Source organism: Bufo gargarizans, chromosome 6, assembly GCF_014858855.1.
Source record: "Bufo gargarizans isolate SCDJY-AF-19 chromosome 6, ASM1485885v1, whole genome shotgun sequence".
Classification (NCBI taxonomy): Eukaryota; Metazoa; Chordata; class Amphibia; order Anura; family Bufonidae; genus Bufo; species Bufo gargarizans.
This window is the reverse complement of record NC_058085.1, coordinates 110,482,424-110,502,251: the sequence shown is the minus strand read 5'-3', so window position 1 is coordinate 110,502,251 and position 19,828 is coordinate 110,482,424. Positions and strand designations below refer to the sequence as shown.

General features: G+C 44.1%; 1 protein-coding gene across 1 annotated transcript in view; it reads right to left on the bottom strand.

The window, feature by feature from the left end:
- Positions 1–14,362: 14,362 nt before the first annotated feature.
- Positions 14,363–19,828, bottom strand: part of LOC122940892 (probable ATP-dependent RNA helicase DHX58) — a 39,219-nt gene continuing 33,753 nt past the window's right edge. Inside the window, exons 11-13 of the mRNA XM_044297784.1 lie at positions 19,522–19,709; positions 18,653–18,746; positions 14,363–16,517 (exon numbers count right to left, since the gene is read on the bottom strand). Of these exons, the coding sequence (XP_044153719.1) occupies positions 16,326–16,517; positions 18,653–18,746; positions 19,522–19,709 (474 nt within the window). The 3' untranslated portion in view covers positions 14,363–16,325. The remainder of the gene's footprint in view (positions 16,518–18,652; positions 18,747–19,521; positions 19,710–19,828) is intronic.

Below are 19,828 nucleotides of genomic sequence, written 5' to 3'. Positions count from 1 at the left end.
CAGCTAATACTGAGAGACTTTCTACCTATGCAGAAAGCCAGTCATTTTCCACAATTACTATAAGACAGGGATGCTCAACCTACGGCTCTCCAGCTGTTGCAAAACTACAACGTCCAGCATGCCCTAATAGCTGTAGGCTGTCCAGGCATGTTGGTAGTTGTAGTTTTGCAACAGCTGGAGGGTCGCAGGTTGGGCATCCCTGCTATAAGAAAATATGAGTTTTGGAGGGTAAAAAACAGACAATGAACTTTTGACACGACTGAGTCATTCCTGTTGACTTGTAGTGAGACACATGGCAAACAGGAATTGTAACAATGTTTCTGTTAGGCTGTGCTTCTCCATTCCACCCCTTCCACTAGAAGGTTCTAGTTCAAGCAGAAACTGTATAAAAGGAGAGCAGTCAGAGCTCCTAGTTGTCTGCAGATAAGGACCAATATTTAGTAGAACAGACTCTGCCAGTCTGCAGATAGGGACAAGTGCTTAGTAAGAGGAACTACACGAGTTACCAGAAGAAGACACTGAGATGGCGATTCTAAGCCACAGACCCTAGGTCACCAACCCTTTGACCAAGGAGCCAGCTAGATGTCCAAGCCACAGACGCTGAGCCACCTCCCCTTTGGCCAGGTAGCCAGTCTTCTGAGAAAGAGAGAGAGAGAGGTGGGGGCAGCTAGCTCAGGCCTTTTGTCAGCACAGAACCTTTCTCTGACAGGGAGGAGACTGGTGAAGCCAGCTCAGGGCATTGCCTGTAATTTTTTGCCCTTGAATTTCTTCAGTAAAGAAGCCTACTGATGTATGGCAAACCCTGAATGTCTGGACTTATTTCCCATTGGAGTGCACCACGCCATACCATACACTCCAGTGGACAGTGTCTTGAAGACCCAGCTTAGCGTTGGGACCACCCCAAACCCAGCCACTACACATGTACATGTAGACTGTCTGCACAGAGCTATCTCTGGTGGTTACTGTACAGTAAGGTATCTCTTGTAAAGCAGAGGAACTGCTAGATTTTCCTACAGGAATGCAGCTAACCTATTAAGGTTGCATGGACCAGCTTGCTGATGACAACCAGCAGAATTGTGAATACAGCTCTTAAATATAATAAAATCTGTTACTCATCAGCTCCATCAGTAGTGCCATACTACATATAACTTATTGCCGAATATACAATAATATATTCCAATTTCAATAGCATTTTAGAACAACAATCCTTTTTATATACACAGACCTTGGTATCCAGCATCTTCTGTCCCTCAAAGGTAAAGAGGTTTTCCCACTGATCAGCACAATTGAGGGTAGTCTCTACTAAATAGGACTGAGCTGCAGTAGCAGGCTCAGCCATCTGTGTGGGGATGGACCGGCCATCAGTGTTTGGCCCCTTTCACACGGGCGTCTTATTTTTGGCCCGGATAAGAGGCGGGTGCGTTGCGGGAAAATGCGCGATTTTTCCACGCGAGTGCAAAACATTGTCATGCGTTTTGCACTCGCGTGAGAAAAATTGCGCATGTTTGGTACCCAAACCCGAACTTCTTCACAGAAGTTCTATCACGATCGGCGTAACTGTCACATACGTGACACGGAGGGAGGAAAAGAGGGAGGCCCTGCCCTAGTGAGAGGGAAGGTGGTGACCCCTGACTCACCTTGCGGCTGGCACCTGGCTGCCCTGACGTCCCTAGACGGGTTCCTCACCCGTACGCCGATCACGTGCCTAAAACCCTGGCTTTCCCTAGGATGAGCCCTAGATAGTGAACAGGGCGGTGGGAACACTAGTCCGCACCACTAGCTCTAAAGGAAAACACCAAGGGGAGGACAGACAATACAAACTAAACATATAATCCCAGGTGGGCAACAACAGGAGACAACAAAAGCCCAACAGGGATCCGGAGGGTAGCACTCTGGAACAACAACCAGATTCTCAGCTCCAGTGGGTCAGCATAGATGTCCAGGCAGGAAGCTCTATAACTGGCAACAAGAGAAGTGTGAGAGGAGAATATAAGGAGTTTGGGAGTGGCAGACAAGAAACAGCTGAGGAGGAGAAGCTACGGATCCCTGAGTGAGACAAAAAGGATAAAAAGGCAAACACAGAAAACAAACACTAAGAAACACCGTGATCTTTAGACATAGAGCGCGCAGCCACCCGCTGCGACTTCCTGACCCCGGGTATAACGGAGTCAGACGTGGCTCTTGACACCCTCGTGACAAGTTCGGGCTTGGGATTGATGTTCTGAAGATTGTATTATTTTCCCTTATAACATGGTTATAAGGGAAAATAATAGCATTCTGAATACAGAATGCATAGTAAAATAGCGCTGGAGGGGTTAAAAAAAATAAAAAATAATTTAACTCACCTTAGTCCACTTGATCGCGAAGCCCGGCATCTCCTTGTGTCTCCTTTGTTGAATAGGACCTGTGGTGAGAATTAAATACAGGTAAAGGACCTTTGATGACGTCACTCCGGTCATCACATGGTCTTTTACCATGGTGAATCACCATGGTAAAAGATCATGTGACGTACCATGTGATGACCGGAGTGACGTCATCAAAGGTCCTTTACCTGTATTTAATGCTCACCACAGGTCCTATTCAACAAAGGAGACACAAGGAGATGCCGGGCTTCGCGATCAAGTGGACTAAGGTGAGTTAATTTTTAAAAAAAAAAAATTTTTAACCCCTCCAGTGCTATTTTACTATGCATTCTGTATTCAGAATGCTATTATTTTCCATTATAACCATGTTATAAGGGAAAATAATAATGATCGGGTCTCCATCCCGATCGTCTCCTAGCAACTGTGCCTGAAAATCGCACCGCATCCGCATGTGCGATTTTCACGCTTCCCATTCAATTCACTTCTATGGGGCCTGCGTCGCGTGAGAATCTGACAATATAGAGCATGCTGCGATTTTCACTCAACGCACAAGTGAGTGAAAATCACCGCTCATGTGCACAGCCCCATAGAAATGAATGGGTCAGGATTCAGTGCGGGTGCAATGCGTTCACCGCATGCATCGCACCCGCACGGAAAACTCGCCCGTGTGAAAGGGGCCTTTAAGTCCCAAGGAATCCCTTTAACTTCTTCAGGATTGCCCGTTAACTATAAATGTCCAGGCGGCCCACACAACTGCAAGCATGCTCCTGAACATCCTTGCAGAGTCAGCAGCTGCATGCTAATCGTGCAGGAGCGGGAAGCCTGCTGTCAGTGATGGCAGGGCTCCCCATAGAGAAAGCGGGGACATTTATACCATCCCTGCCTTCTCCATTGTTGTATCCACAGCATTTGATGAGCACTGTATATACAGATAAGGAAGCAACGCCCCTTACTTCCCCGGTCCTAGCAATCATGTGATCACTGGGGGTTAACTAACTTCACAAGCTGCTGGGTCTCAGCAGACTCACATAGCTCTGCAGTGAGGCCGAACAGCCTTTTACAACCTTTCTGGGGGCTATATTAACCTTGTAACGAGGCTTAAAGGGAACCTGTCACCTGGATTTTGGGTATAGAGCTGAGGACATGGGTTGCTAGATGGCCGCTAGCACATCCGCAATACCCAGTCCCCATAGCTCTGTGTGCTTTTATTGTAAAAAAAAACGATTTGATACATATGCAAATTAACCTGAGATGAGTCAGAGCTTGAAAATATGACTCTTCTCTGGTCACACAAGTAAGATATGACTCTCTTATGTTAATTTGCATAAAAGGCGGGAAGTACAAAAATGAATAATACTTATTGAATTTGCCTGCAAATGAAATGAAAAGTGTAATTTGTATGTTTAGGGTAACACAATGAACATTTAGAAACGCTCAGTGAGTGTAGCATAGTAGAGGTGACAGGTTTCCTCCAGTAACAGGAGCAATCACAAAAAAAAAGTGTTATGATAAAAAAGACTAAATAAAAAATAAATAAATAAAAAGAATCATTAAAAAAATGCCACTACATGCCACACCACTAGCCCCACCCCTGTGACCATAAACTATATATCTTCGATATCAATAGCTGTTACAGAAAGGTGACATAATTTTAAAAAGTATTTTAGTTGAACTGTGCTATTAACAAAAATAAAAAATACTAAAAATAAAGTCCCATGTATGAATCAAAAAAGATATGGCGCTCAAAGACGATTGTGCTAAATAAACAGAGAATGAGCCTCATTTGGAAGGAAGGCAAATGACCATTGAACTTCTTAACCCCTTCCAAGTCAGATCTTTAAAGATGGCACCTGCTCTAGAGCGCTGTGGGCACCACACACTGGGATTCTGCTGTTTTAAACAGCAGACACCTAGGGCTAATATCAGTGATTACCATTAACACTGATCATAGACATTTAACCCTGCAAATGCCACAGTAAATTTTGACTAGGGCATCTCAGAGCCTTTTCCCCGAGAGCGCTGAACTCCCGTGGTCTGAATGACTTCCCTGAACTGAGTTGGGGGAAGCTATTTATTGGCTGTGATAGTCTTGGTTTCTCTGATCTGAGGCTAACACAGCAAATGTATTGAATGTCCCGTAGGCTGCAATGGTAATTTCGATTTTTTTTTTCCAGCTTCCTAATAAATCGTATGCAATATTAAATGGTGCCATTAGAAAGCACAACTTGTCCCGCAAAACACAAATCTCTTATAGCTATGGGAACAGAAAAATAAAAAAGTTATAGTTGTGGGAAAACAGGGAGTAAAAAAACAAAAATGAAAGGGTTATTGCAGTGAACGGGTTTATGTGTAACCAAGGCACCAAACCACCCCTGCCTATGACTCTAACAGCAGTCCTTTACTGTGAAGGTGTTGACTAATTGATGTATTGCTGTAAGTGCAGATTGCGACGTGATGTGCCCCCCAGGTAAAGGAAAGAAACAGGCCCCCTCCCTATGAATCGCCCCAGGATGCCTTACAGTGATCCGGTTCTCCTTCCTCTCCTACATCACTTTTACAATCTCTGTAACGTGAAAATGCATCTTCACAATTATAGACAAGCTGTACAGCTTTACCATAGTAATAAATAATACAGTAATGTAAGTTTTGCAGTCATTCCTCCATGTGAAGTGGACCTACTATTCCCACATAAGACCACAATGATGTCAGGAAAAAAGATCTGTCAGTAAGTGACAAACCATTATGAGAAATACTGTCAAAGAGGTTGGGCAACCTGAACGCTGGGGATCTGGCCTCTGGGAGCCCCACTGATCACAAGAACGGGTGTCAATGTAGAGTGCATGCATGACTACTGCTCCATTCTATTGGGCTGCCACGTACAGAGATCAGTGATCATTACTGCTCCTGACACACAGGGGATTCCAACAATCTCTGTTCTTATGACTGGTTGAGGTCTCAATGATTGGACCCCAGAGATCATTTATTTATTACCTATAGGAGATTAATGTTGTTCATGGACCAACCCCTTTAAGTGATGTTTCTGTAGACTGTATGAGATGTGGTTGCATTGCATATTACCTGATGAGTTCAGGAAACTAATAAGAGAAAGAGAAACCTGCTGAGAGACTGAGTGGAGGACAAGCCATGCCCTTGGGATGAGCAAAAGGCAAAGACTGAGTGACTAAAGCCTGAGGAGGAGAAGAACCCAAGTTACCATCGGGTAAGAATGGTGAGAGAGAGAGACAGGTCCTGGAACAGGAAGCCTTCCGATAGGTCACACATGCTGGTGGAGGAGAGCTGCATATGTAACACCCCAGAGTGGTGTTACCACTTCTGCACCTTGCTACTGTTTTTATTGGTCTAACCTCATCTTGTATATTTATTCCAAGTCCTCCACAATGTGCATTCCTATTTTGTTATGCAACTGTAATGTTTATATGTAATGTGCCTGGTTCACCAGCAGGTAGCAGCAAACACGGCAGAGCTGTACTTATATGGAATGGAACCTTCCATTCCATTATAACCCCCCACGTGCCCACGCCAGCCAGAGCACCCTAACCACTACTGGCCATGGAGGCCAAAGCTTGAAGCCTCAGGAGCCAGGAGTAAAGTTCCCTGGCCCAACCATAAGACAGACTACGGAGAGAAATTGCAGCACCAAGAGGAAAGCAAAGACACTATTTCAGCTTGTCAGTACAACAGAGTCAGGCTACTTTCACACTAGCGTTCGGGGTTCCGCTTTTGAGTTCCGTTTGAAGGCCCTCACAAGCGGCCCCGAACGGATCCGTACTGCCCCAATGCATTCTGAGTGGATGCGGATCCGCTCAGAATGCATCAGTCTGACACCGTTTGGCCTCCGTTCCGCTCAGCAGACGGACACTCGAACGCAGCTTGCAGCGTTCGGGTGTCCGCCTGGCCATGCGGAGCCAAACTGATCCGTCCAGACTTACAATGTAAGTCAATGGGGACGGATCCGTTTGACATTGACACAATATGGTGCAATTTCAAACGTATCCGTCCCTCATTGACTTTCAATGCAAAGTCAGGACGGATCCGTCTGACTAACTTTTAGACTTAGATTTTTTTTCTGAAATATGATGCAGACGGATCCGCTCTGAACGGATACCATCGTTTGCATTATAGGAGCGGATCCGTCTGTTCAGACACCTTAGACGGATCCGCTCCGAACGCAAGTGTGAAAGTAGCCTTAAAGAGAAAGAGAGCAGAATTGAGTTTGCCTGCCAGTTTAATGCTAAAGCCTGCTGGAACCAAGACAAAGCCTGTAAACCGTTTTGGAAAAACGTTTATTTGAAGTAAAGCTGCCGTTAACTTCATCTCAAGATCTGGACTTAAGTTATTCTTTTATTCCTCAATTATTCCCATTATTTATTGCTTTAGAGCCAAAGCCTGGGGTCCAGCGGTATCCAGATAGGAGCACCGTGACACACATAAAGACACAGATAGGCCGCACTATACCACTCGGCATTCCTACACCTGGGACGCACCCTAGGGGGAGGCTGCCCGCTGCACATAGGCTGGAGAGATTGGGGAAGAGAGACTGTTGCAAGGGAATCAGTGGTTATATATTGTTCCCATAACATCCTAGACACTTTAAACAAGCTTAGTAAAGTATTCATGACTGACTGCCCTAAAAATGTCCCATTCAAAGGCGAACTAGAAAGTGAATATGTATCTACCTGAACAAGGCCTAAAGGAGTTTTATGACTGTTTAGGTCTTCCAGATAAGTTCAATTTCAACTTCTTCAGGGATAGTAATGCTTCTCATTGAAGAGTGTATAGAGACTTATTTTAAAGCAAAGCTCCATGGGAAAAGAGTTTGCAAATTTGATAATGTCAGCCAAACCAAAGCACCTTCAAATGAAAGAGTATTGCATCTAAGGCAGTGTTCCTCAACTCCAGTCCTCAGGGCCCACCTAGCGGTCATGATTTCAGAATATCTGACAGAATGAATACCTGTGGTAAGTCCTAATGCACTGACACTAATTATATCACCTACCCAATAATAATGAAATCCTGAAAACATGACCGGCAGGTGGGCCCTGAGGACTGGAGTTGAGAAACCCTGATCTAAGGCACCTCATCCAGCCAACCAGAACCCTTCTCTGTACTGACAAGAAGCAAGAACCCAGACACAGATGTCTTCAGATGGGTCTCTCTTACTTTAGGGTACAGGCAGATGTTCTGATACATGTGGAGGCCAATAGCAGCAGGATCTTGAAAGTAGTATCTGAGTTCTACTTTCAAAACTGTGTGCTCATTGTCCTTCTTATGCCACCGGTACATCAGCCCCATATGGATGCTGTGATGCCTGCTGTACCCACAGGAGGAGTATCTGATTTGACTTACATGAGCTGATTTGTATTCCTCGTTCTTGGTGGAGAGGTTGCTGTGTACTGCAGTCATGGTCAGTGAAATGAATAGTTATGGAAACCAATTGTCACGATCAGTGGGGGGGAAACTCCACACTGAACACAGGAGGAAATGGGAACAGTAACTGGGCCTGGAAACTGAGGAATAAACAGGTCACCTCCTAGACAACCCTGATCCGGCCCCTAACTATCTATCAATATGAATTGACCTTGAAGGTAGGAATATTCATATGCAGTATGCCTAGGTAGGCCTTATATCCCTATAAGGCCCTGGAAAAGGTTAGGACCAAAGACAACCCATTCCTCCCCAGATGGACGAATGGAAGTCTCCGTCTCAGGCCCAGATACAAACAACAGGGAATATAACAAACACAAACAAACGTGACACTTAACTTCTGTAGAGATGGACGAGCAGGAACACCAGAGACAAACTCACACCTGCTCAGCCAAACCCAAATGAAGCTATCTACCGCATAGTCAGAAGGGTGGGATCACACTATAAAGGGTAGAAGTGTTGACCACTGAGCAACAGCTGAGAAGAGGGAAGTGGTCATTAACCCTAACAACACTGAATCAAGAGAAATCAAGGAGGCTGTTAGATTCCTCCACGCTCAGCCAATCTCCTTGATTTCCTGACATCAGTCACCTGAGGGACCGTGACACCAATAAGCGACTACAGAGGTGGCTGTCCATGACTGCTGAAAAGGCTGATTTCACATGTGCTGCAAATCCCAGCTGTGTAATGACCCTGACTAAAATCATCATGGCATATATGATGCTCTTAGTTTGGGTCATTAGACCTCCAGTTAGCCAGGGATTTGTGGCCATAGCATGAGAGGAACAATGTACCTGTATTATACTCATATGAACAGATATACATATTCATATTTCAACTCTATCACAGTCTCCTCTGTCCCTTATCATCCTTTGTATGACACAGGGGGTACTATCTCTCCTTGGGGAGAGAGGACCTTAATCGGCGTGAGGAGACTTATAGGCCATTCATGCTCCTCTGGAATTCTGGGAAGAAAGAGAAGCAAATGAGCTCTTAACAAGCTCTGCCTCTAATGCCACCAGATGTAAGGCAGCTATCCTATAAGTCAATGTTCCACCCTTTAAATAATGCTACATGAACGTTAGGGCTCCGTGCCCGCGCTGCAGAACACAAATTGCGGTCTGCACCGCGAAAAAGTAGTGCATGTGCTACTTTTTGGCGGTGCGGAGGCACGGCCAGAAACACCACGAAAGCACTCCATAGTGCTTCCGTGGGGTTCTGATCCGTGCCTCCGTTCTGCATCTCCGCGATTGCGGACCCATTCAAGTGAATGGGTCCGCGATCCATGATGCGGAATGCACACGGCCGGTGCTCGTGTATTGCGGACACGCTGTATGCGAGTCGCAATAAGGCCACGGGGGGCACACGGTCGTGTGCATGTAGCCTAAGCCTTGAGACCTCATCTGCAGACAGCTGTTTCGGGGTGCTTGCCCCTCATCAGTGCAGAGAGTACTGGTTTAACCAGGTGAGAGGCCTGTCAGGATTTGGGGGATACTATCTCTCCTTGGGGAGAGAGCGCCTTAATCGGCGTGAGGAGACTTATAGGCCATACATGCTCCTCTGGAATATAGCTGCCATACATCTGGTGGCATTAGAGGCTGAGCTTGTTAAGAGCTCATTTGCTTCCCTTTCTTCCTTGTATGACACAGTTCTGCTAGTTCAGGGCTTAATCATGTAAGGTTACTAGATAAAGCATTTCTGCAATGTCACACCAAGGGTTAACACATCTTCCTTCCACAAATGAAACCTAAAAGAGGCTCCCCCCAATGGCCTGGAGAGATTTGTTCAGTGGTACGGATGAGCAGAGGCTAGGAAGATCGCCAGTCCCTCATTAGGACACAGCCGAGCTCTGCAGTCATATGTATGTTCCCCAGATAAAGCCCTCAGCTAGAGCAGGGATGTACTTCTGTAGACTCATTCATACACGAGAAAGACACATACAAACTGCATATTTATTCCTGCGTATATCTGTGTATTTTATGTTTACATTTTATTATTAGGGCCTTAAAGGGCCTGTTTTGTTTATAGTGACAGCGCCACTCTTGTCCATGGGCTATATCTGGTATTGCAGCTCCGCCTCATTCACCTGGATGAACATGAGATGTAATACGTGGCATAGTTTATGTACAAGAGTGGCACTGTTTCTGGGGAAAAACTCACATAACTGCAGAGATTCCAGCAAACAATATATTCTGCAATCCAACAGGACATTACTACTTTTTGCCAACCGTTTGGGATTCAAGAAAAGTTGGTTATCTATGTAAATATTTAAGTAAGGGCGGGTTCACATTGACGTTACGGAATTCCGTTATAGGTTCTGTTATAACAGAATATAACGGAATTGTAGGATGGAATGCTAGAGTATTCAGATCCAGGTGCTGGTTTGAAAAATGTAGAATATTTTTACTTGGTACAATCCTTTTTAGCCTGACTCAGAAAGACGTTCTGATTTACATATGCAAAAAATGGACATGTTGTATGTGCACCCATACACTGGAATGAATGAGCGTCGAATGGAAAACCGACAAGAATAGCACGTGCTGTAAGTCTCTCAGTACGAACCATTTTAATAGATCTGTGTGCTGTCTAGGGGCATTGCTAGGGTCTGGAGACATCCGGGGCATGAGCCCACGTGAAGCCATGCCCCCAACCCATGAAGCCACACACTCATCACCACCGGGGAGGGGAGGGACTTCACAGTAGTTATTAACCCCTTTCAGCAGGGGTTAATATCTACAATGAAGGGCCTAGGCAACCCCACAGATCATCCATAACAGTGCCATCCATAGATTCCCCCCCCCCGCCGCTCACAGTATACATTTATAAACTTTAATCCGCATCCTGCAGTAACTTTAAATCAGCGCTCATCTCTTTACTACCTTACACTCAGCTCCAGACAGCAACAGGCAGGGCGGGCGGCGGCGCTCACTCACTGACGTCACGCGCCTGTGCCGCCTAGTCGGAGGAGCAGGCGCGTGACGTCAGTGAGTGAGCGCCGCCGGCACTGCCTGTTACCGGAACTGAGTGTAAGATAGTAAATAGATGAGCACTGATTTAAAGTTACTGCAGGATACGGATTACAGTTTATAAATGTATACTCCTGTGAGCGGCAGGACCGGTGTAGAGTAGCGCAGGAGAGTCAGAGCGGAGAGCGCTGTGACTTCTATTGCGGCAAGAGCATCGCCCCCGTCGGCCCTGCATTCGGGGCACTGGGCAAAACATCCGGGGCTCCAGCCCCGAATGTTCTGACCTGACGACGCTCCCGGTGCTGTCTGTTGCGTACATGTATAGCACACATATTTAATATACAGCCATTTGAATCAGGCTGTAGGGTCAAGTTGCTGGGTCATATGACTCCATTCAGTACCCCATTCTAAATAGTGGAGGCCAACTTCTGCTCTTACATTAGACTGCGTGGTTGCCACACTTCCCTGGCAGAAATGACAGCCATCACCGCGGGTTCCAGGAGACAGTGAAGTGGAACTAACCTGACTGCTGGGGGACATGTTTGTCTTGATCAGACAACCCCTTAAAATAAGTGTACAGTAGCTATTTGCATCTGATTCTGAGAACGCTTGGTCATACGTGAAATGACTGCTCCAAGAGGGGTTTACAACCAGCCTCCCCTACTGGTTTTGGTCAGTTAGTGAATATATCCCGACTTTTTTCACAATGGAAAATATTTGCCATTCAGGGGTCAGGAGGAAGCTAGGTGATACCCGTAGTGTCAGATTTATATAGTGGATATGGTGGTTGTCGCGACCTAGCTTTCCAAGTAACATGTATGAAACATACATATGGGTGAAGAATTCAGGGGCTTATAATTATAGGTTTTCCATGAGATCATTTTATATTCTCGTGAACAAATGTGTTGCTGTCGCTGGATGGGTCGGTGATATTGGGGGTGTTAGTGACTTTGAGATAGTCCTCTGGAGAATGTGAGATTACACGGCGCACTGATAGGCATATTTAACCTGTTCAATGTCCCACTGGATTAGCATTGCGCTCAGATTGTTGCGTTTCCTCCCCAAACCTCATCTGCTTGCATCGGACTGTAAATCAGGGCACGTTTTTCGAGCGTAAGTCCTGAATCGTAAAGGTGACCCGGGATTAGCCGTCAGCTCAATTTTGCTGTTCTTGGCAGAGGCGCTTTATAAGCATCTGAAAATAGACTGTGGTAATCTGAAATCGAATGGCACAAAAATCAGCAGCAAAGCTGTGAATTTTTGCCTGGGCCGGAGACAGTTTCTTGATTGCCTTCTCAGCTAAGCTGTCAGCAGGGAAGCCTGGGGGGAGCAGGTTTTGTTAGCGGAAAGAAGAGAGAATAACCCTCGCGCTACGAAATGACACTTTTACTGCAAGCTGCATATATTTCCAACACACTCCTGTAATAGGTGATCCAAAAACAGACTGACACGGAGCATATCCCAAAGAGACAGACGGCAGAGGTCAAACCTGCAATGGAGATCACATCGGCAGAAATATACCGGTAAATGCTGTATCTGTAGAATCCAGGTGTAATAATAATAGCACTAAGCGCAGATAATGTAATATGTTCACTGAGACAGATTAAGGCCTCGACCGTAGTTTCGGTGCGGACCCATTCACTTCAATGGGACTGCAAAAGCTGCGGACAGTACACAATATGTTCGCTCTGTGGCCCCGCAAGAAAAATAGACCATGTCCTATTCTTATCTGTTTTGCAGCCAGGGTCTGTGTCTTGTGGATCCGTGATTTGCTCCACCATAGGCTGTGTCTGGTATGGTAATGGATGACGAGCATTATGCGCGTGTACCTGAAATGCTGGAGGTAGTGTTGAGCGAATCAAAGCTAAATGAGTTGACTTTGATCCGAATTTCAGGAAAAATTTGATTTGCCGCGAAACAGAATTTCCTTTTGCTTCGTGGTAACGAATCTATTTTTCCTGAAGCGGCGGTAAAATAAAAAAACATACTTCATCAATTTGCTTGCAGAGAAGCTGTGGCGGCCATGGTACCATAAACGTCACCTCACTCGCACGCTGGCTTGGCGCGGTGATGTAATCAGTGATGATGTCACCGTACTCGTCCATTGTGACGACGTTATGATGTCATCACGTCAACGCGCGAGATTTTGCGCTTTTTTTCTTCAATGAAGATGGCCACGACAGCCTCTCCGCGAGCAAATGGATAAGGTGAGTATTTTTTTAACCCCTTAAGGGCCTCAATTGTACCATCACATGGCATCTGAGGCGTTCATTGATGGGGGCGGGCATGATCGCTGCTCCTCGCTACATACAAAGGAATGCGTTTCATGACAAAGTAATTAATCACATATCGAGTTTCTTTGCAAAATTCAGTGAAGCAGACGAATCTAATTTGTCATAACTTTGCTCATCACTAGCTGGAGGTTATGCCTAAAGTTATCCATTAAACCAGAAAATAATCAGAAAACAAAAAAATTAGAGGAAAAATTTGATTTCACTTCCAGCCTCTGAATTCCAGCTTCCCATCTTGTGTCCGTTGGCATATGATTGCGGCAGACAATCGCAGTGAGGTAAAAAAAAAAAAGGCAAGGTTTTTTTTATTCTTATTTTAATACGTTTCATCATATACACCTATTTAGATATTCCTGAAAAAAAGCTATGTGTTCTTCACAATTTACTTTTTGTACAACCATTTGTAATTATCATTTGCTGCCCCCTACTGACAATCTGTGATATCCCAAATACTTTTTTAATACTGCCCAGATCTATTCTTTACGGATTCCAGAATTTGTATCAATTATGAGCAAAGCATAGAGATCAGTTAATCCGTAGATTAGCCCCTTCATAGGATGAAAGGTACATTCCAGCTTGTATCCCTGTTCTGAAAATACCGATATTCAACCATTTCCTCAACTGTAAATAGGCAACAAAATATAATGTTTTTCATACATTATCATATTAGTGGCAAAAAAGATGTCTGAATTGATTGACATATCCCAGACATTGGAGAACGGGTGGACTACTTGAGTCTCACTTTAGGGTTATAGCTTGCAGACACAAATCCACGATCAATGTGGTTATTAATTATAAGACCTTTATTAAGAATTTTAACATGGACAACACGTTTTAGGGTACTTAGGACCCCTTTATCAAGTCTGATTAGGAGGTAGATGTCTACTGGATTTCATTGCTTGGGGCCGGAGCAGAGCAGGCACTGAACATGTGAATACCCCGAAATGCGTTGTCCATGTGAAATACTAAATAAAGGTCTTACAGTTCGTTACCACTTTGGTTGTGGATTTGCGTCTGCCAGCCATGACCCTATAGTGAGACTCAAGTAGTCTACCAGTTCTCTTCTTGGTTTTCTCCTGCCCCTTTGGTCAATCGGCCTTTGCCTCTGGAGAATTAAGGTAGCGCCAACATCTGCTCCCGTACTTTTGCAAAATGCAAACAGGTGAGCATAAAATATTCCCTTGGGGGATCATGCATTCTTACTTATTTACCCTATGAGCGCCTCTTCTCTTATTCCAGACATTGCCAAGGACCAAAAGGCTGAAAACAGAGCGGCACAAAAAATACAAGACAAAAATTCTGTTAGAAATCTTTAATTAAAGTACAATATATACAACAAGAAATACAAAAGACTGTGACCTGTTCAGGAGCAAGAGAACACCGGGGAGAAAGGTTCTGGCTTGGGAGGTTTGTACAGATTTCGTTGCTGGATGGCGGACACACATGAAAGTCTTTTATACGGTTCTGTTAAAACCCTTTCATATTGGAGCCGGCAGGAGGAAGCTGCAGGCAGCTAGACATAGACCCAGAAATGTAGCCTTACATGGTGGAAATTCAGATGATGTATTTCCTAGTTAAAATGGCTAGTAATGAATATTATTAAGCAGTACCGCCACAGTTCATTATCAAGCAGCTTTCTCTATGTTCTGAACAAGAAGGATACGAAAAAAAAATAACATAGGTACTGCAAAAGGAATAAACTAAATGACATAAAGTGTGTTGAATCTGTAACATTCACAAATAGAAATAAGCTCAAATGATTATTTTAAGTACATTTGCGCCATGCTACTGAAGGCATTACTGCTGATAAGTAATGTAAAAGGAAGACATGTCCAGAAATATAGGGGACCAGTGTTTTAGAGGCCAGTCTTAATAATCCCTATAGCTGGCGGTGGATCGTCAAAGTTATGTAGAGGCGCCGGCCTTTACATAACTTTGGCGTATCCACCACTGCTTCTAAATGTAAGATAGCTTCCTTGCTGGCTTACATTGAGACCATTTTCTATGCCTAAACCAGGCATAGAAAATGATGAATAAGACGGGCCTCCCGTCCCATCCCCGCCACGCCCGCTTTTTTAGACCTGGTGTGAGCGGGGAATACGTTGCAGATTCTGCCGCACCATGGAGTGCGACAGAATCTGCGCCAGATATACGCCACAAAAGTGGCATATACCTGGTCATAAATGACCCCCATAATGACTATTGCTCCACTGAGCACTCTGATCTTCACATTTAGCATGGCATTAATGCCAGCCAGACCAAAAGAGCAATGTCAGCAGTGACATAAAGTGCATTGATAAAAGTAGAAAACACGAAGAAGAGGAGTCTGTTGAATAAATCCCTCCATCTACTACAACACCCGTAACCTACAGTACTGACGGTGGTTTAAATACAATCGGACATGACCTCTGAGACAAAGCAGGAGCTCTCATGAGCACAGGGGTTTTTCTTTGCCTGCTCACAATACACACCAGGATTAGATAGTTCTGGAGAAAATTCTGGAAAAGTGAAAGCCTGCAATGGTTGTCTATGGTTCTTATCTTTCAATGTTCAGTTATAAATTCAATATTTTTTAGATGCCCAGAGCTAATACATTTTGAGCAAGAGACCTTCTTCAGGCCAAGCATTGTCTGCCATATTTCCTTCCAGATTGGTACATGAATGGAGGTTTCTTTTGGTCCTTGAGGACCTCGTGTTGATTATGATAAACTGATTATGCTGCCTGAAGCGTGACTCAGCATTATTTAATGCCGGAGATTCCTTGTACAAGTCATTCTAATTGAGAAAGCCAGTTGGATAACTAGTGAAATGTCTTCAAGACAAAATACAACCATGCCCTGCATGAATGAGAATCTTCACAGACATGTTTCTTTGGTCCCTTGCCTGCGGAAGAAAATCCATTCAGTTCTTTTTGGTTATCAATTACAAGAATCTTCAAGTAGATGTTCCTAAGATTTGATGATAACCCATGAATATTACGATAAGACATTGCGATGTTAAGACAATTCAGTGGTACCCAACATACTGTACATGGTTTTTCAGCCATTATTTTTCAAGTAAAGCATTTCAGCCAAGAAGTATTTTAGGAGGGAAAAATTGAAGGACTACAATTGCCAAATTCATGCCTTCAAAGCTTTAGGATCATAGAAAGAGCACTGTAATCTAAAGTTATGGAATGATGGAAAACTTATTTTAGTGTCATCATCTCCAGTGTCGGGGTGTTCTGAGCAGCAAATTGTCCATTTCAGAAATAAAATTGATTAGTCATCCTCTGTATCTGATTGGTGTTCTTCAAAGTACTCATTGTACTTAAATCTCTCCAAAGGGAATGGCACATCTTTCCATTTTTTGCATGTTTTGTAGCTTTCAGGAGTTTTTATCACAAAGTTCTTGATGCTTATAATGGGAAGAGTTGTCAATCCTCTATAGATCATTATCAATCCCCAATGTGCCTGCAGAAGTTAATAAAATTATTAGACAATGACAAGTAATATTCTTCTGACATTTAATCGGTAAAAGCAGCTTTATTAACACCACAACATTGGAGTCAGCTCCAAGCATGCCAATGTCCACTGTTCTCTGACGGAGAGAGTGTGGGTCAATATGGCATGTGAATAGACAGAGCAGATTTTCCAGTTTTAATTTAAAAACATTAAGCTGAGTTCAGACAGACCCACAAGAGTACCAGAGAATCCTCCGATGGGCCCAGGTTCTAACTAAGTAATGGGCCCAAAGATGCAGCAGAACACAACCCCAATTTGGAGTTAAAGGGGGGCTGTTCATTTCAGGGGGGCTGCAGGGAGTATGGAGTCTCCATTTTTGTGATCAGTGGGGGTCCCAGTGGTAGGACCACACTGATCTAATAGTTATCCCCTATCCTGTGGATAGCTGATAACTTGAAACAACTGGAATACCCCTTTAATGGAAGAAGTCTCATTTGCACAAAAATTTTGACTTTTGCCCATAAAGTAGGTTTGGCTTAGTGTGAGGGGCGAGGCCTCTCACGGCTTTACAGATTTAGGTTGGTTTCAGATGGCCATATGTGATTTGGGAAAAACAGTCCGTTGATGGCTGCATTTCCCAGACCGACTACGGCTTGTCTGACCCAAACTGGCACATAGTGATTTATGATGTTGTAAGTTCCTGCCTGCAGCGGATCTACTGTAGAGTACTCACGTACACCCTTTTCCCCAAGCACACACAGCCAGTTGAAACCATCCTTACTATAATTTATGCCAGAAACTATTGTTAAAGGGAATCTACCACCACCATTCTGGACAATTATCTGCAGTAATACATGAGTAGTACTACAGATAAGGAGTCTACATCACAATTTTTTATTTCTCTACAGCCCTCGGTTCCCTGCTGTCAGGGTTTAAAGCTGTGTGAAGTACACAGTCAGGACTGCTGTGCGGTGCTAACATAATGCAGGGGACTCTTGTGTGCATGCAGAGCAGTCCTGACAATGTATTTCAATGCAGCTCTGAGTGCTGACAGCGGAGAAACGAGGGGCAGTAGGTGAATAAAAAATAATGATCTTGACTCCTTATCTGTACTACTACTTATGTATTACTGTAAAAAATGGTCCAAAAATCAGGGTGACAGATTTATAGTGAAAATCTTCCCCAATTCATAGACGGTGTAGATTTAATTTTCTTGTGCAAGAACAAGTAAAGGTGTGGCAAATATTATTAATAAGTCTGTGTCTCTTAATAGATTTGTCAAATCTTACTCCAGAACATTTTGGACTGAAACTGGCATGTCTTGCTGCTAGGGAAAATTCTATCATGTAACACAAATAAATGTATTAATTGTGTGACCTGTGTGCTCAATGCTAACAGCAGTGTTGTAGGATGCAGTTAGGGGGCATTTTCTGTATAAACACATTATAAATAAATGTGAGCACTCAGAATCCTTTCTTCTGGTGGGGCCAAGGTACTCCAATGCCTACAGTGCAAAGGCTGTTTATCTACAAGCTCAACGCTCATGAATCTGCCCCTTCTGTTGTAGACCTTGTTATCTGCCTACTGTGACACATGAGAGGTTGCTTGCTAGATGGGAGATATTTTCCTCCCAGCATGTGCTGCTGAGACTGATTGACAGGCAGATGAGGTCAAGCAGCGGACCGGATCTCGCGTGCCGGTCTGGTCTTTACGGACACCTAACTGCCTTAAATACCAGCTGAAGTGCAGAAGGCCAGTCTGTGTTAAGGTGTTTGTGCCTGGTTGCATGTTTGCGACCTGTCTGGGAGGACACGTTGACTATGTTCAGCAGATCTGTGGCACGGTGTGAACACACAGCAGGACTTGATCACTATACGTGGTACCTGCAGCACGGTGTTGACTGAACACCAGGACTTGATCTTGGTATGCGGTACCCACAGCACGGTGTGAACTGACCACGGCCAAGGTGAAGTTGTTTTCTGTTCTGTGAAACCTGGCTAGTGTGAATAAACACTGAATTCTGGTAAAGAACGGTTGTGGTGCCTCTGTACTGCGTCTGCTCACCCTGCCTACTAGAGCGAATCCCCATACCACATACATGAACATTTTTAAATAACAAATTGCATGTGCTATTGATTTCTCACCTTACAAAAGCGGCATCTGATTGCACTTCCAGGAACCCAATCCATCATCTTTTTTCCAAGGACAACAGGTCCTGTATATTCTTCATAGTACACCCTATTGTGTTATAGTAAAATGAACATCGGGTCAAAGAACTAGAGGAACCATCTAAAGTCATAGGATAATAAACTATATGGTAATGTGTAACTGGTAAGCAGAGCTATACAAAGCTCATTAGTTATCAGAAACTATAATAACTGGAAAATGAAGTTAGACCAGCACCTCCAAACTGTGTATAAAAGGAGGGTTCAGGTGCAAGCTACCATGGCTGCAATGTAAAAGAAAACAAGAACTACAAGTAGCAGCACACTGCTTTATGCAGAAAGACACAAGCAACGTAGATTACATTACGCTATACTTACTATATGAAAATTAGAAGCTTTTTATGCCCATGTAACAACAAGAAGGTGGTTTCCAACAGATGGGACCTACACTAACAGACTTGCCTTGGGAAGTGATACGGATAGCTGTGTCTGCCAACAAATTTGTACAATTCTCATGATATATGGTCACACCTCTGCACTGCCCATTTATAATACCGGTGTTTTTGTTTATATGTGTTGGAGAGGTCTTCAGGCCCCCTAAGCCACCATGGCCCTGGTGTAATTGCTATTCCTATAGCTAGGACATATCATTGCTATGAGCTCATGAGTTGGTTTGCAGATAAAAAAAATATGACACTATGGAGTGGAAATTAAAAGATTGGGCAAACAATTAAATACATTGTGGTATATGTTGGGTTTATGTTGGGCACAAGAGGTGAATGTATAGGCGCCACATACACTTCAGGTTTATAAGATGCCAGTTGTACAGTTTCATAATATAAACTTACTTAAAGGTTGGGTTAATATTTACATGGTGAGACTCTTCTACCACACGCAAATCATTCCCATAGGCAACAGCAGCAGAGCAGTTCCGACAATCCAAACGGACCTCCGAGGGCAAGAACTTCTTTTTGCTCTCTTCTTTGTTTTTTTTCACCAAACGCTCAGTGAGCGAGTCCCTCTGCAGATCTTTAATCTGTATCAGAAATCCAGAACATTAATAATAGGACAGAGTAATATGTAAAATAGCAGAGTGTAAGCAGGGGTGCACCACCAAGGAGGCCAGGTGAGGCAGCACCAGGTAGGGGCAAGAGG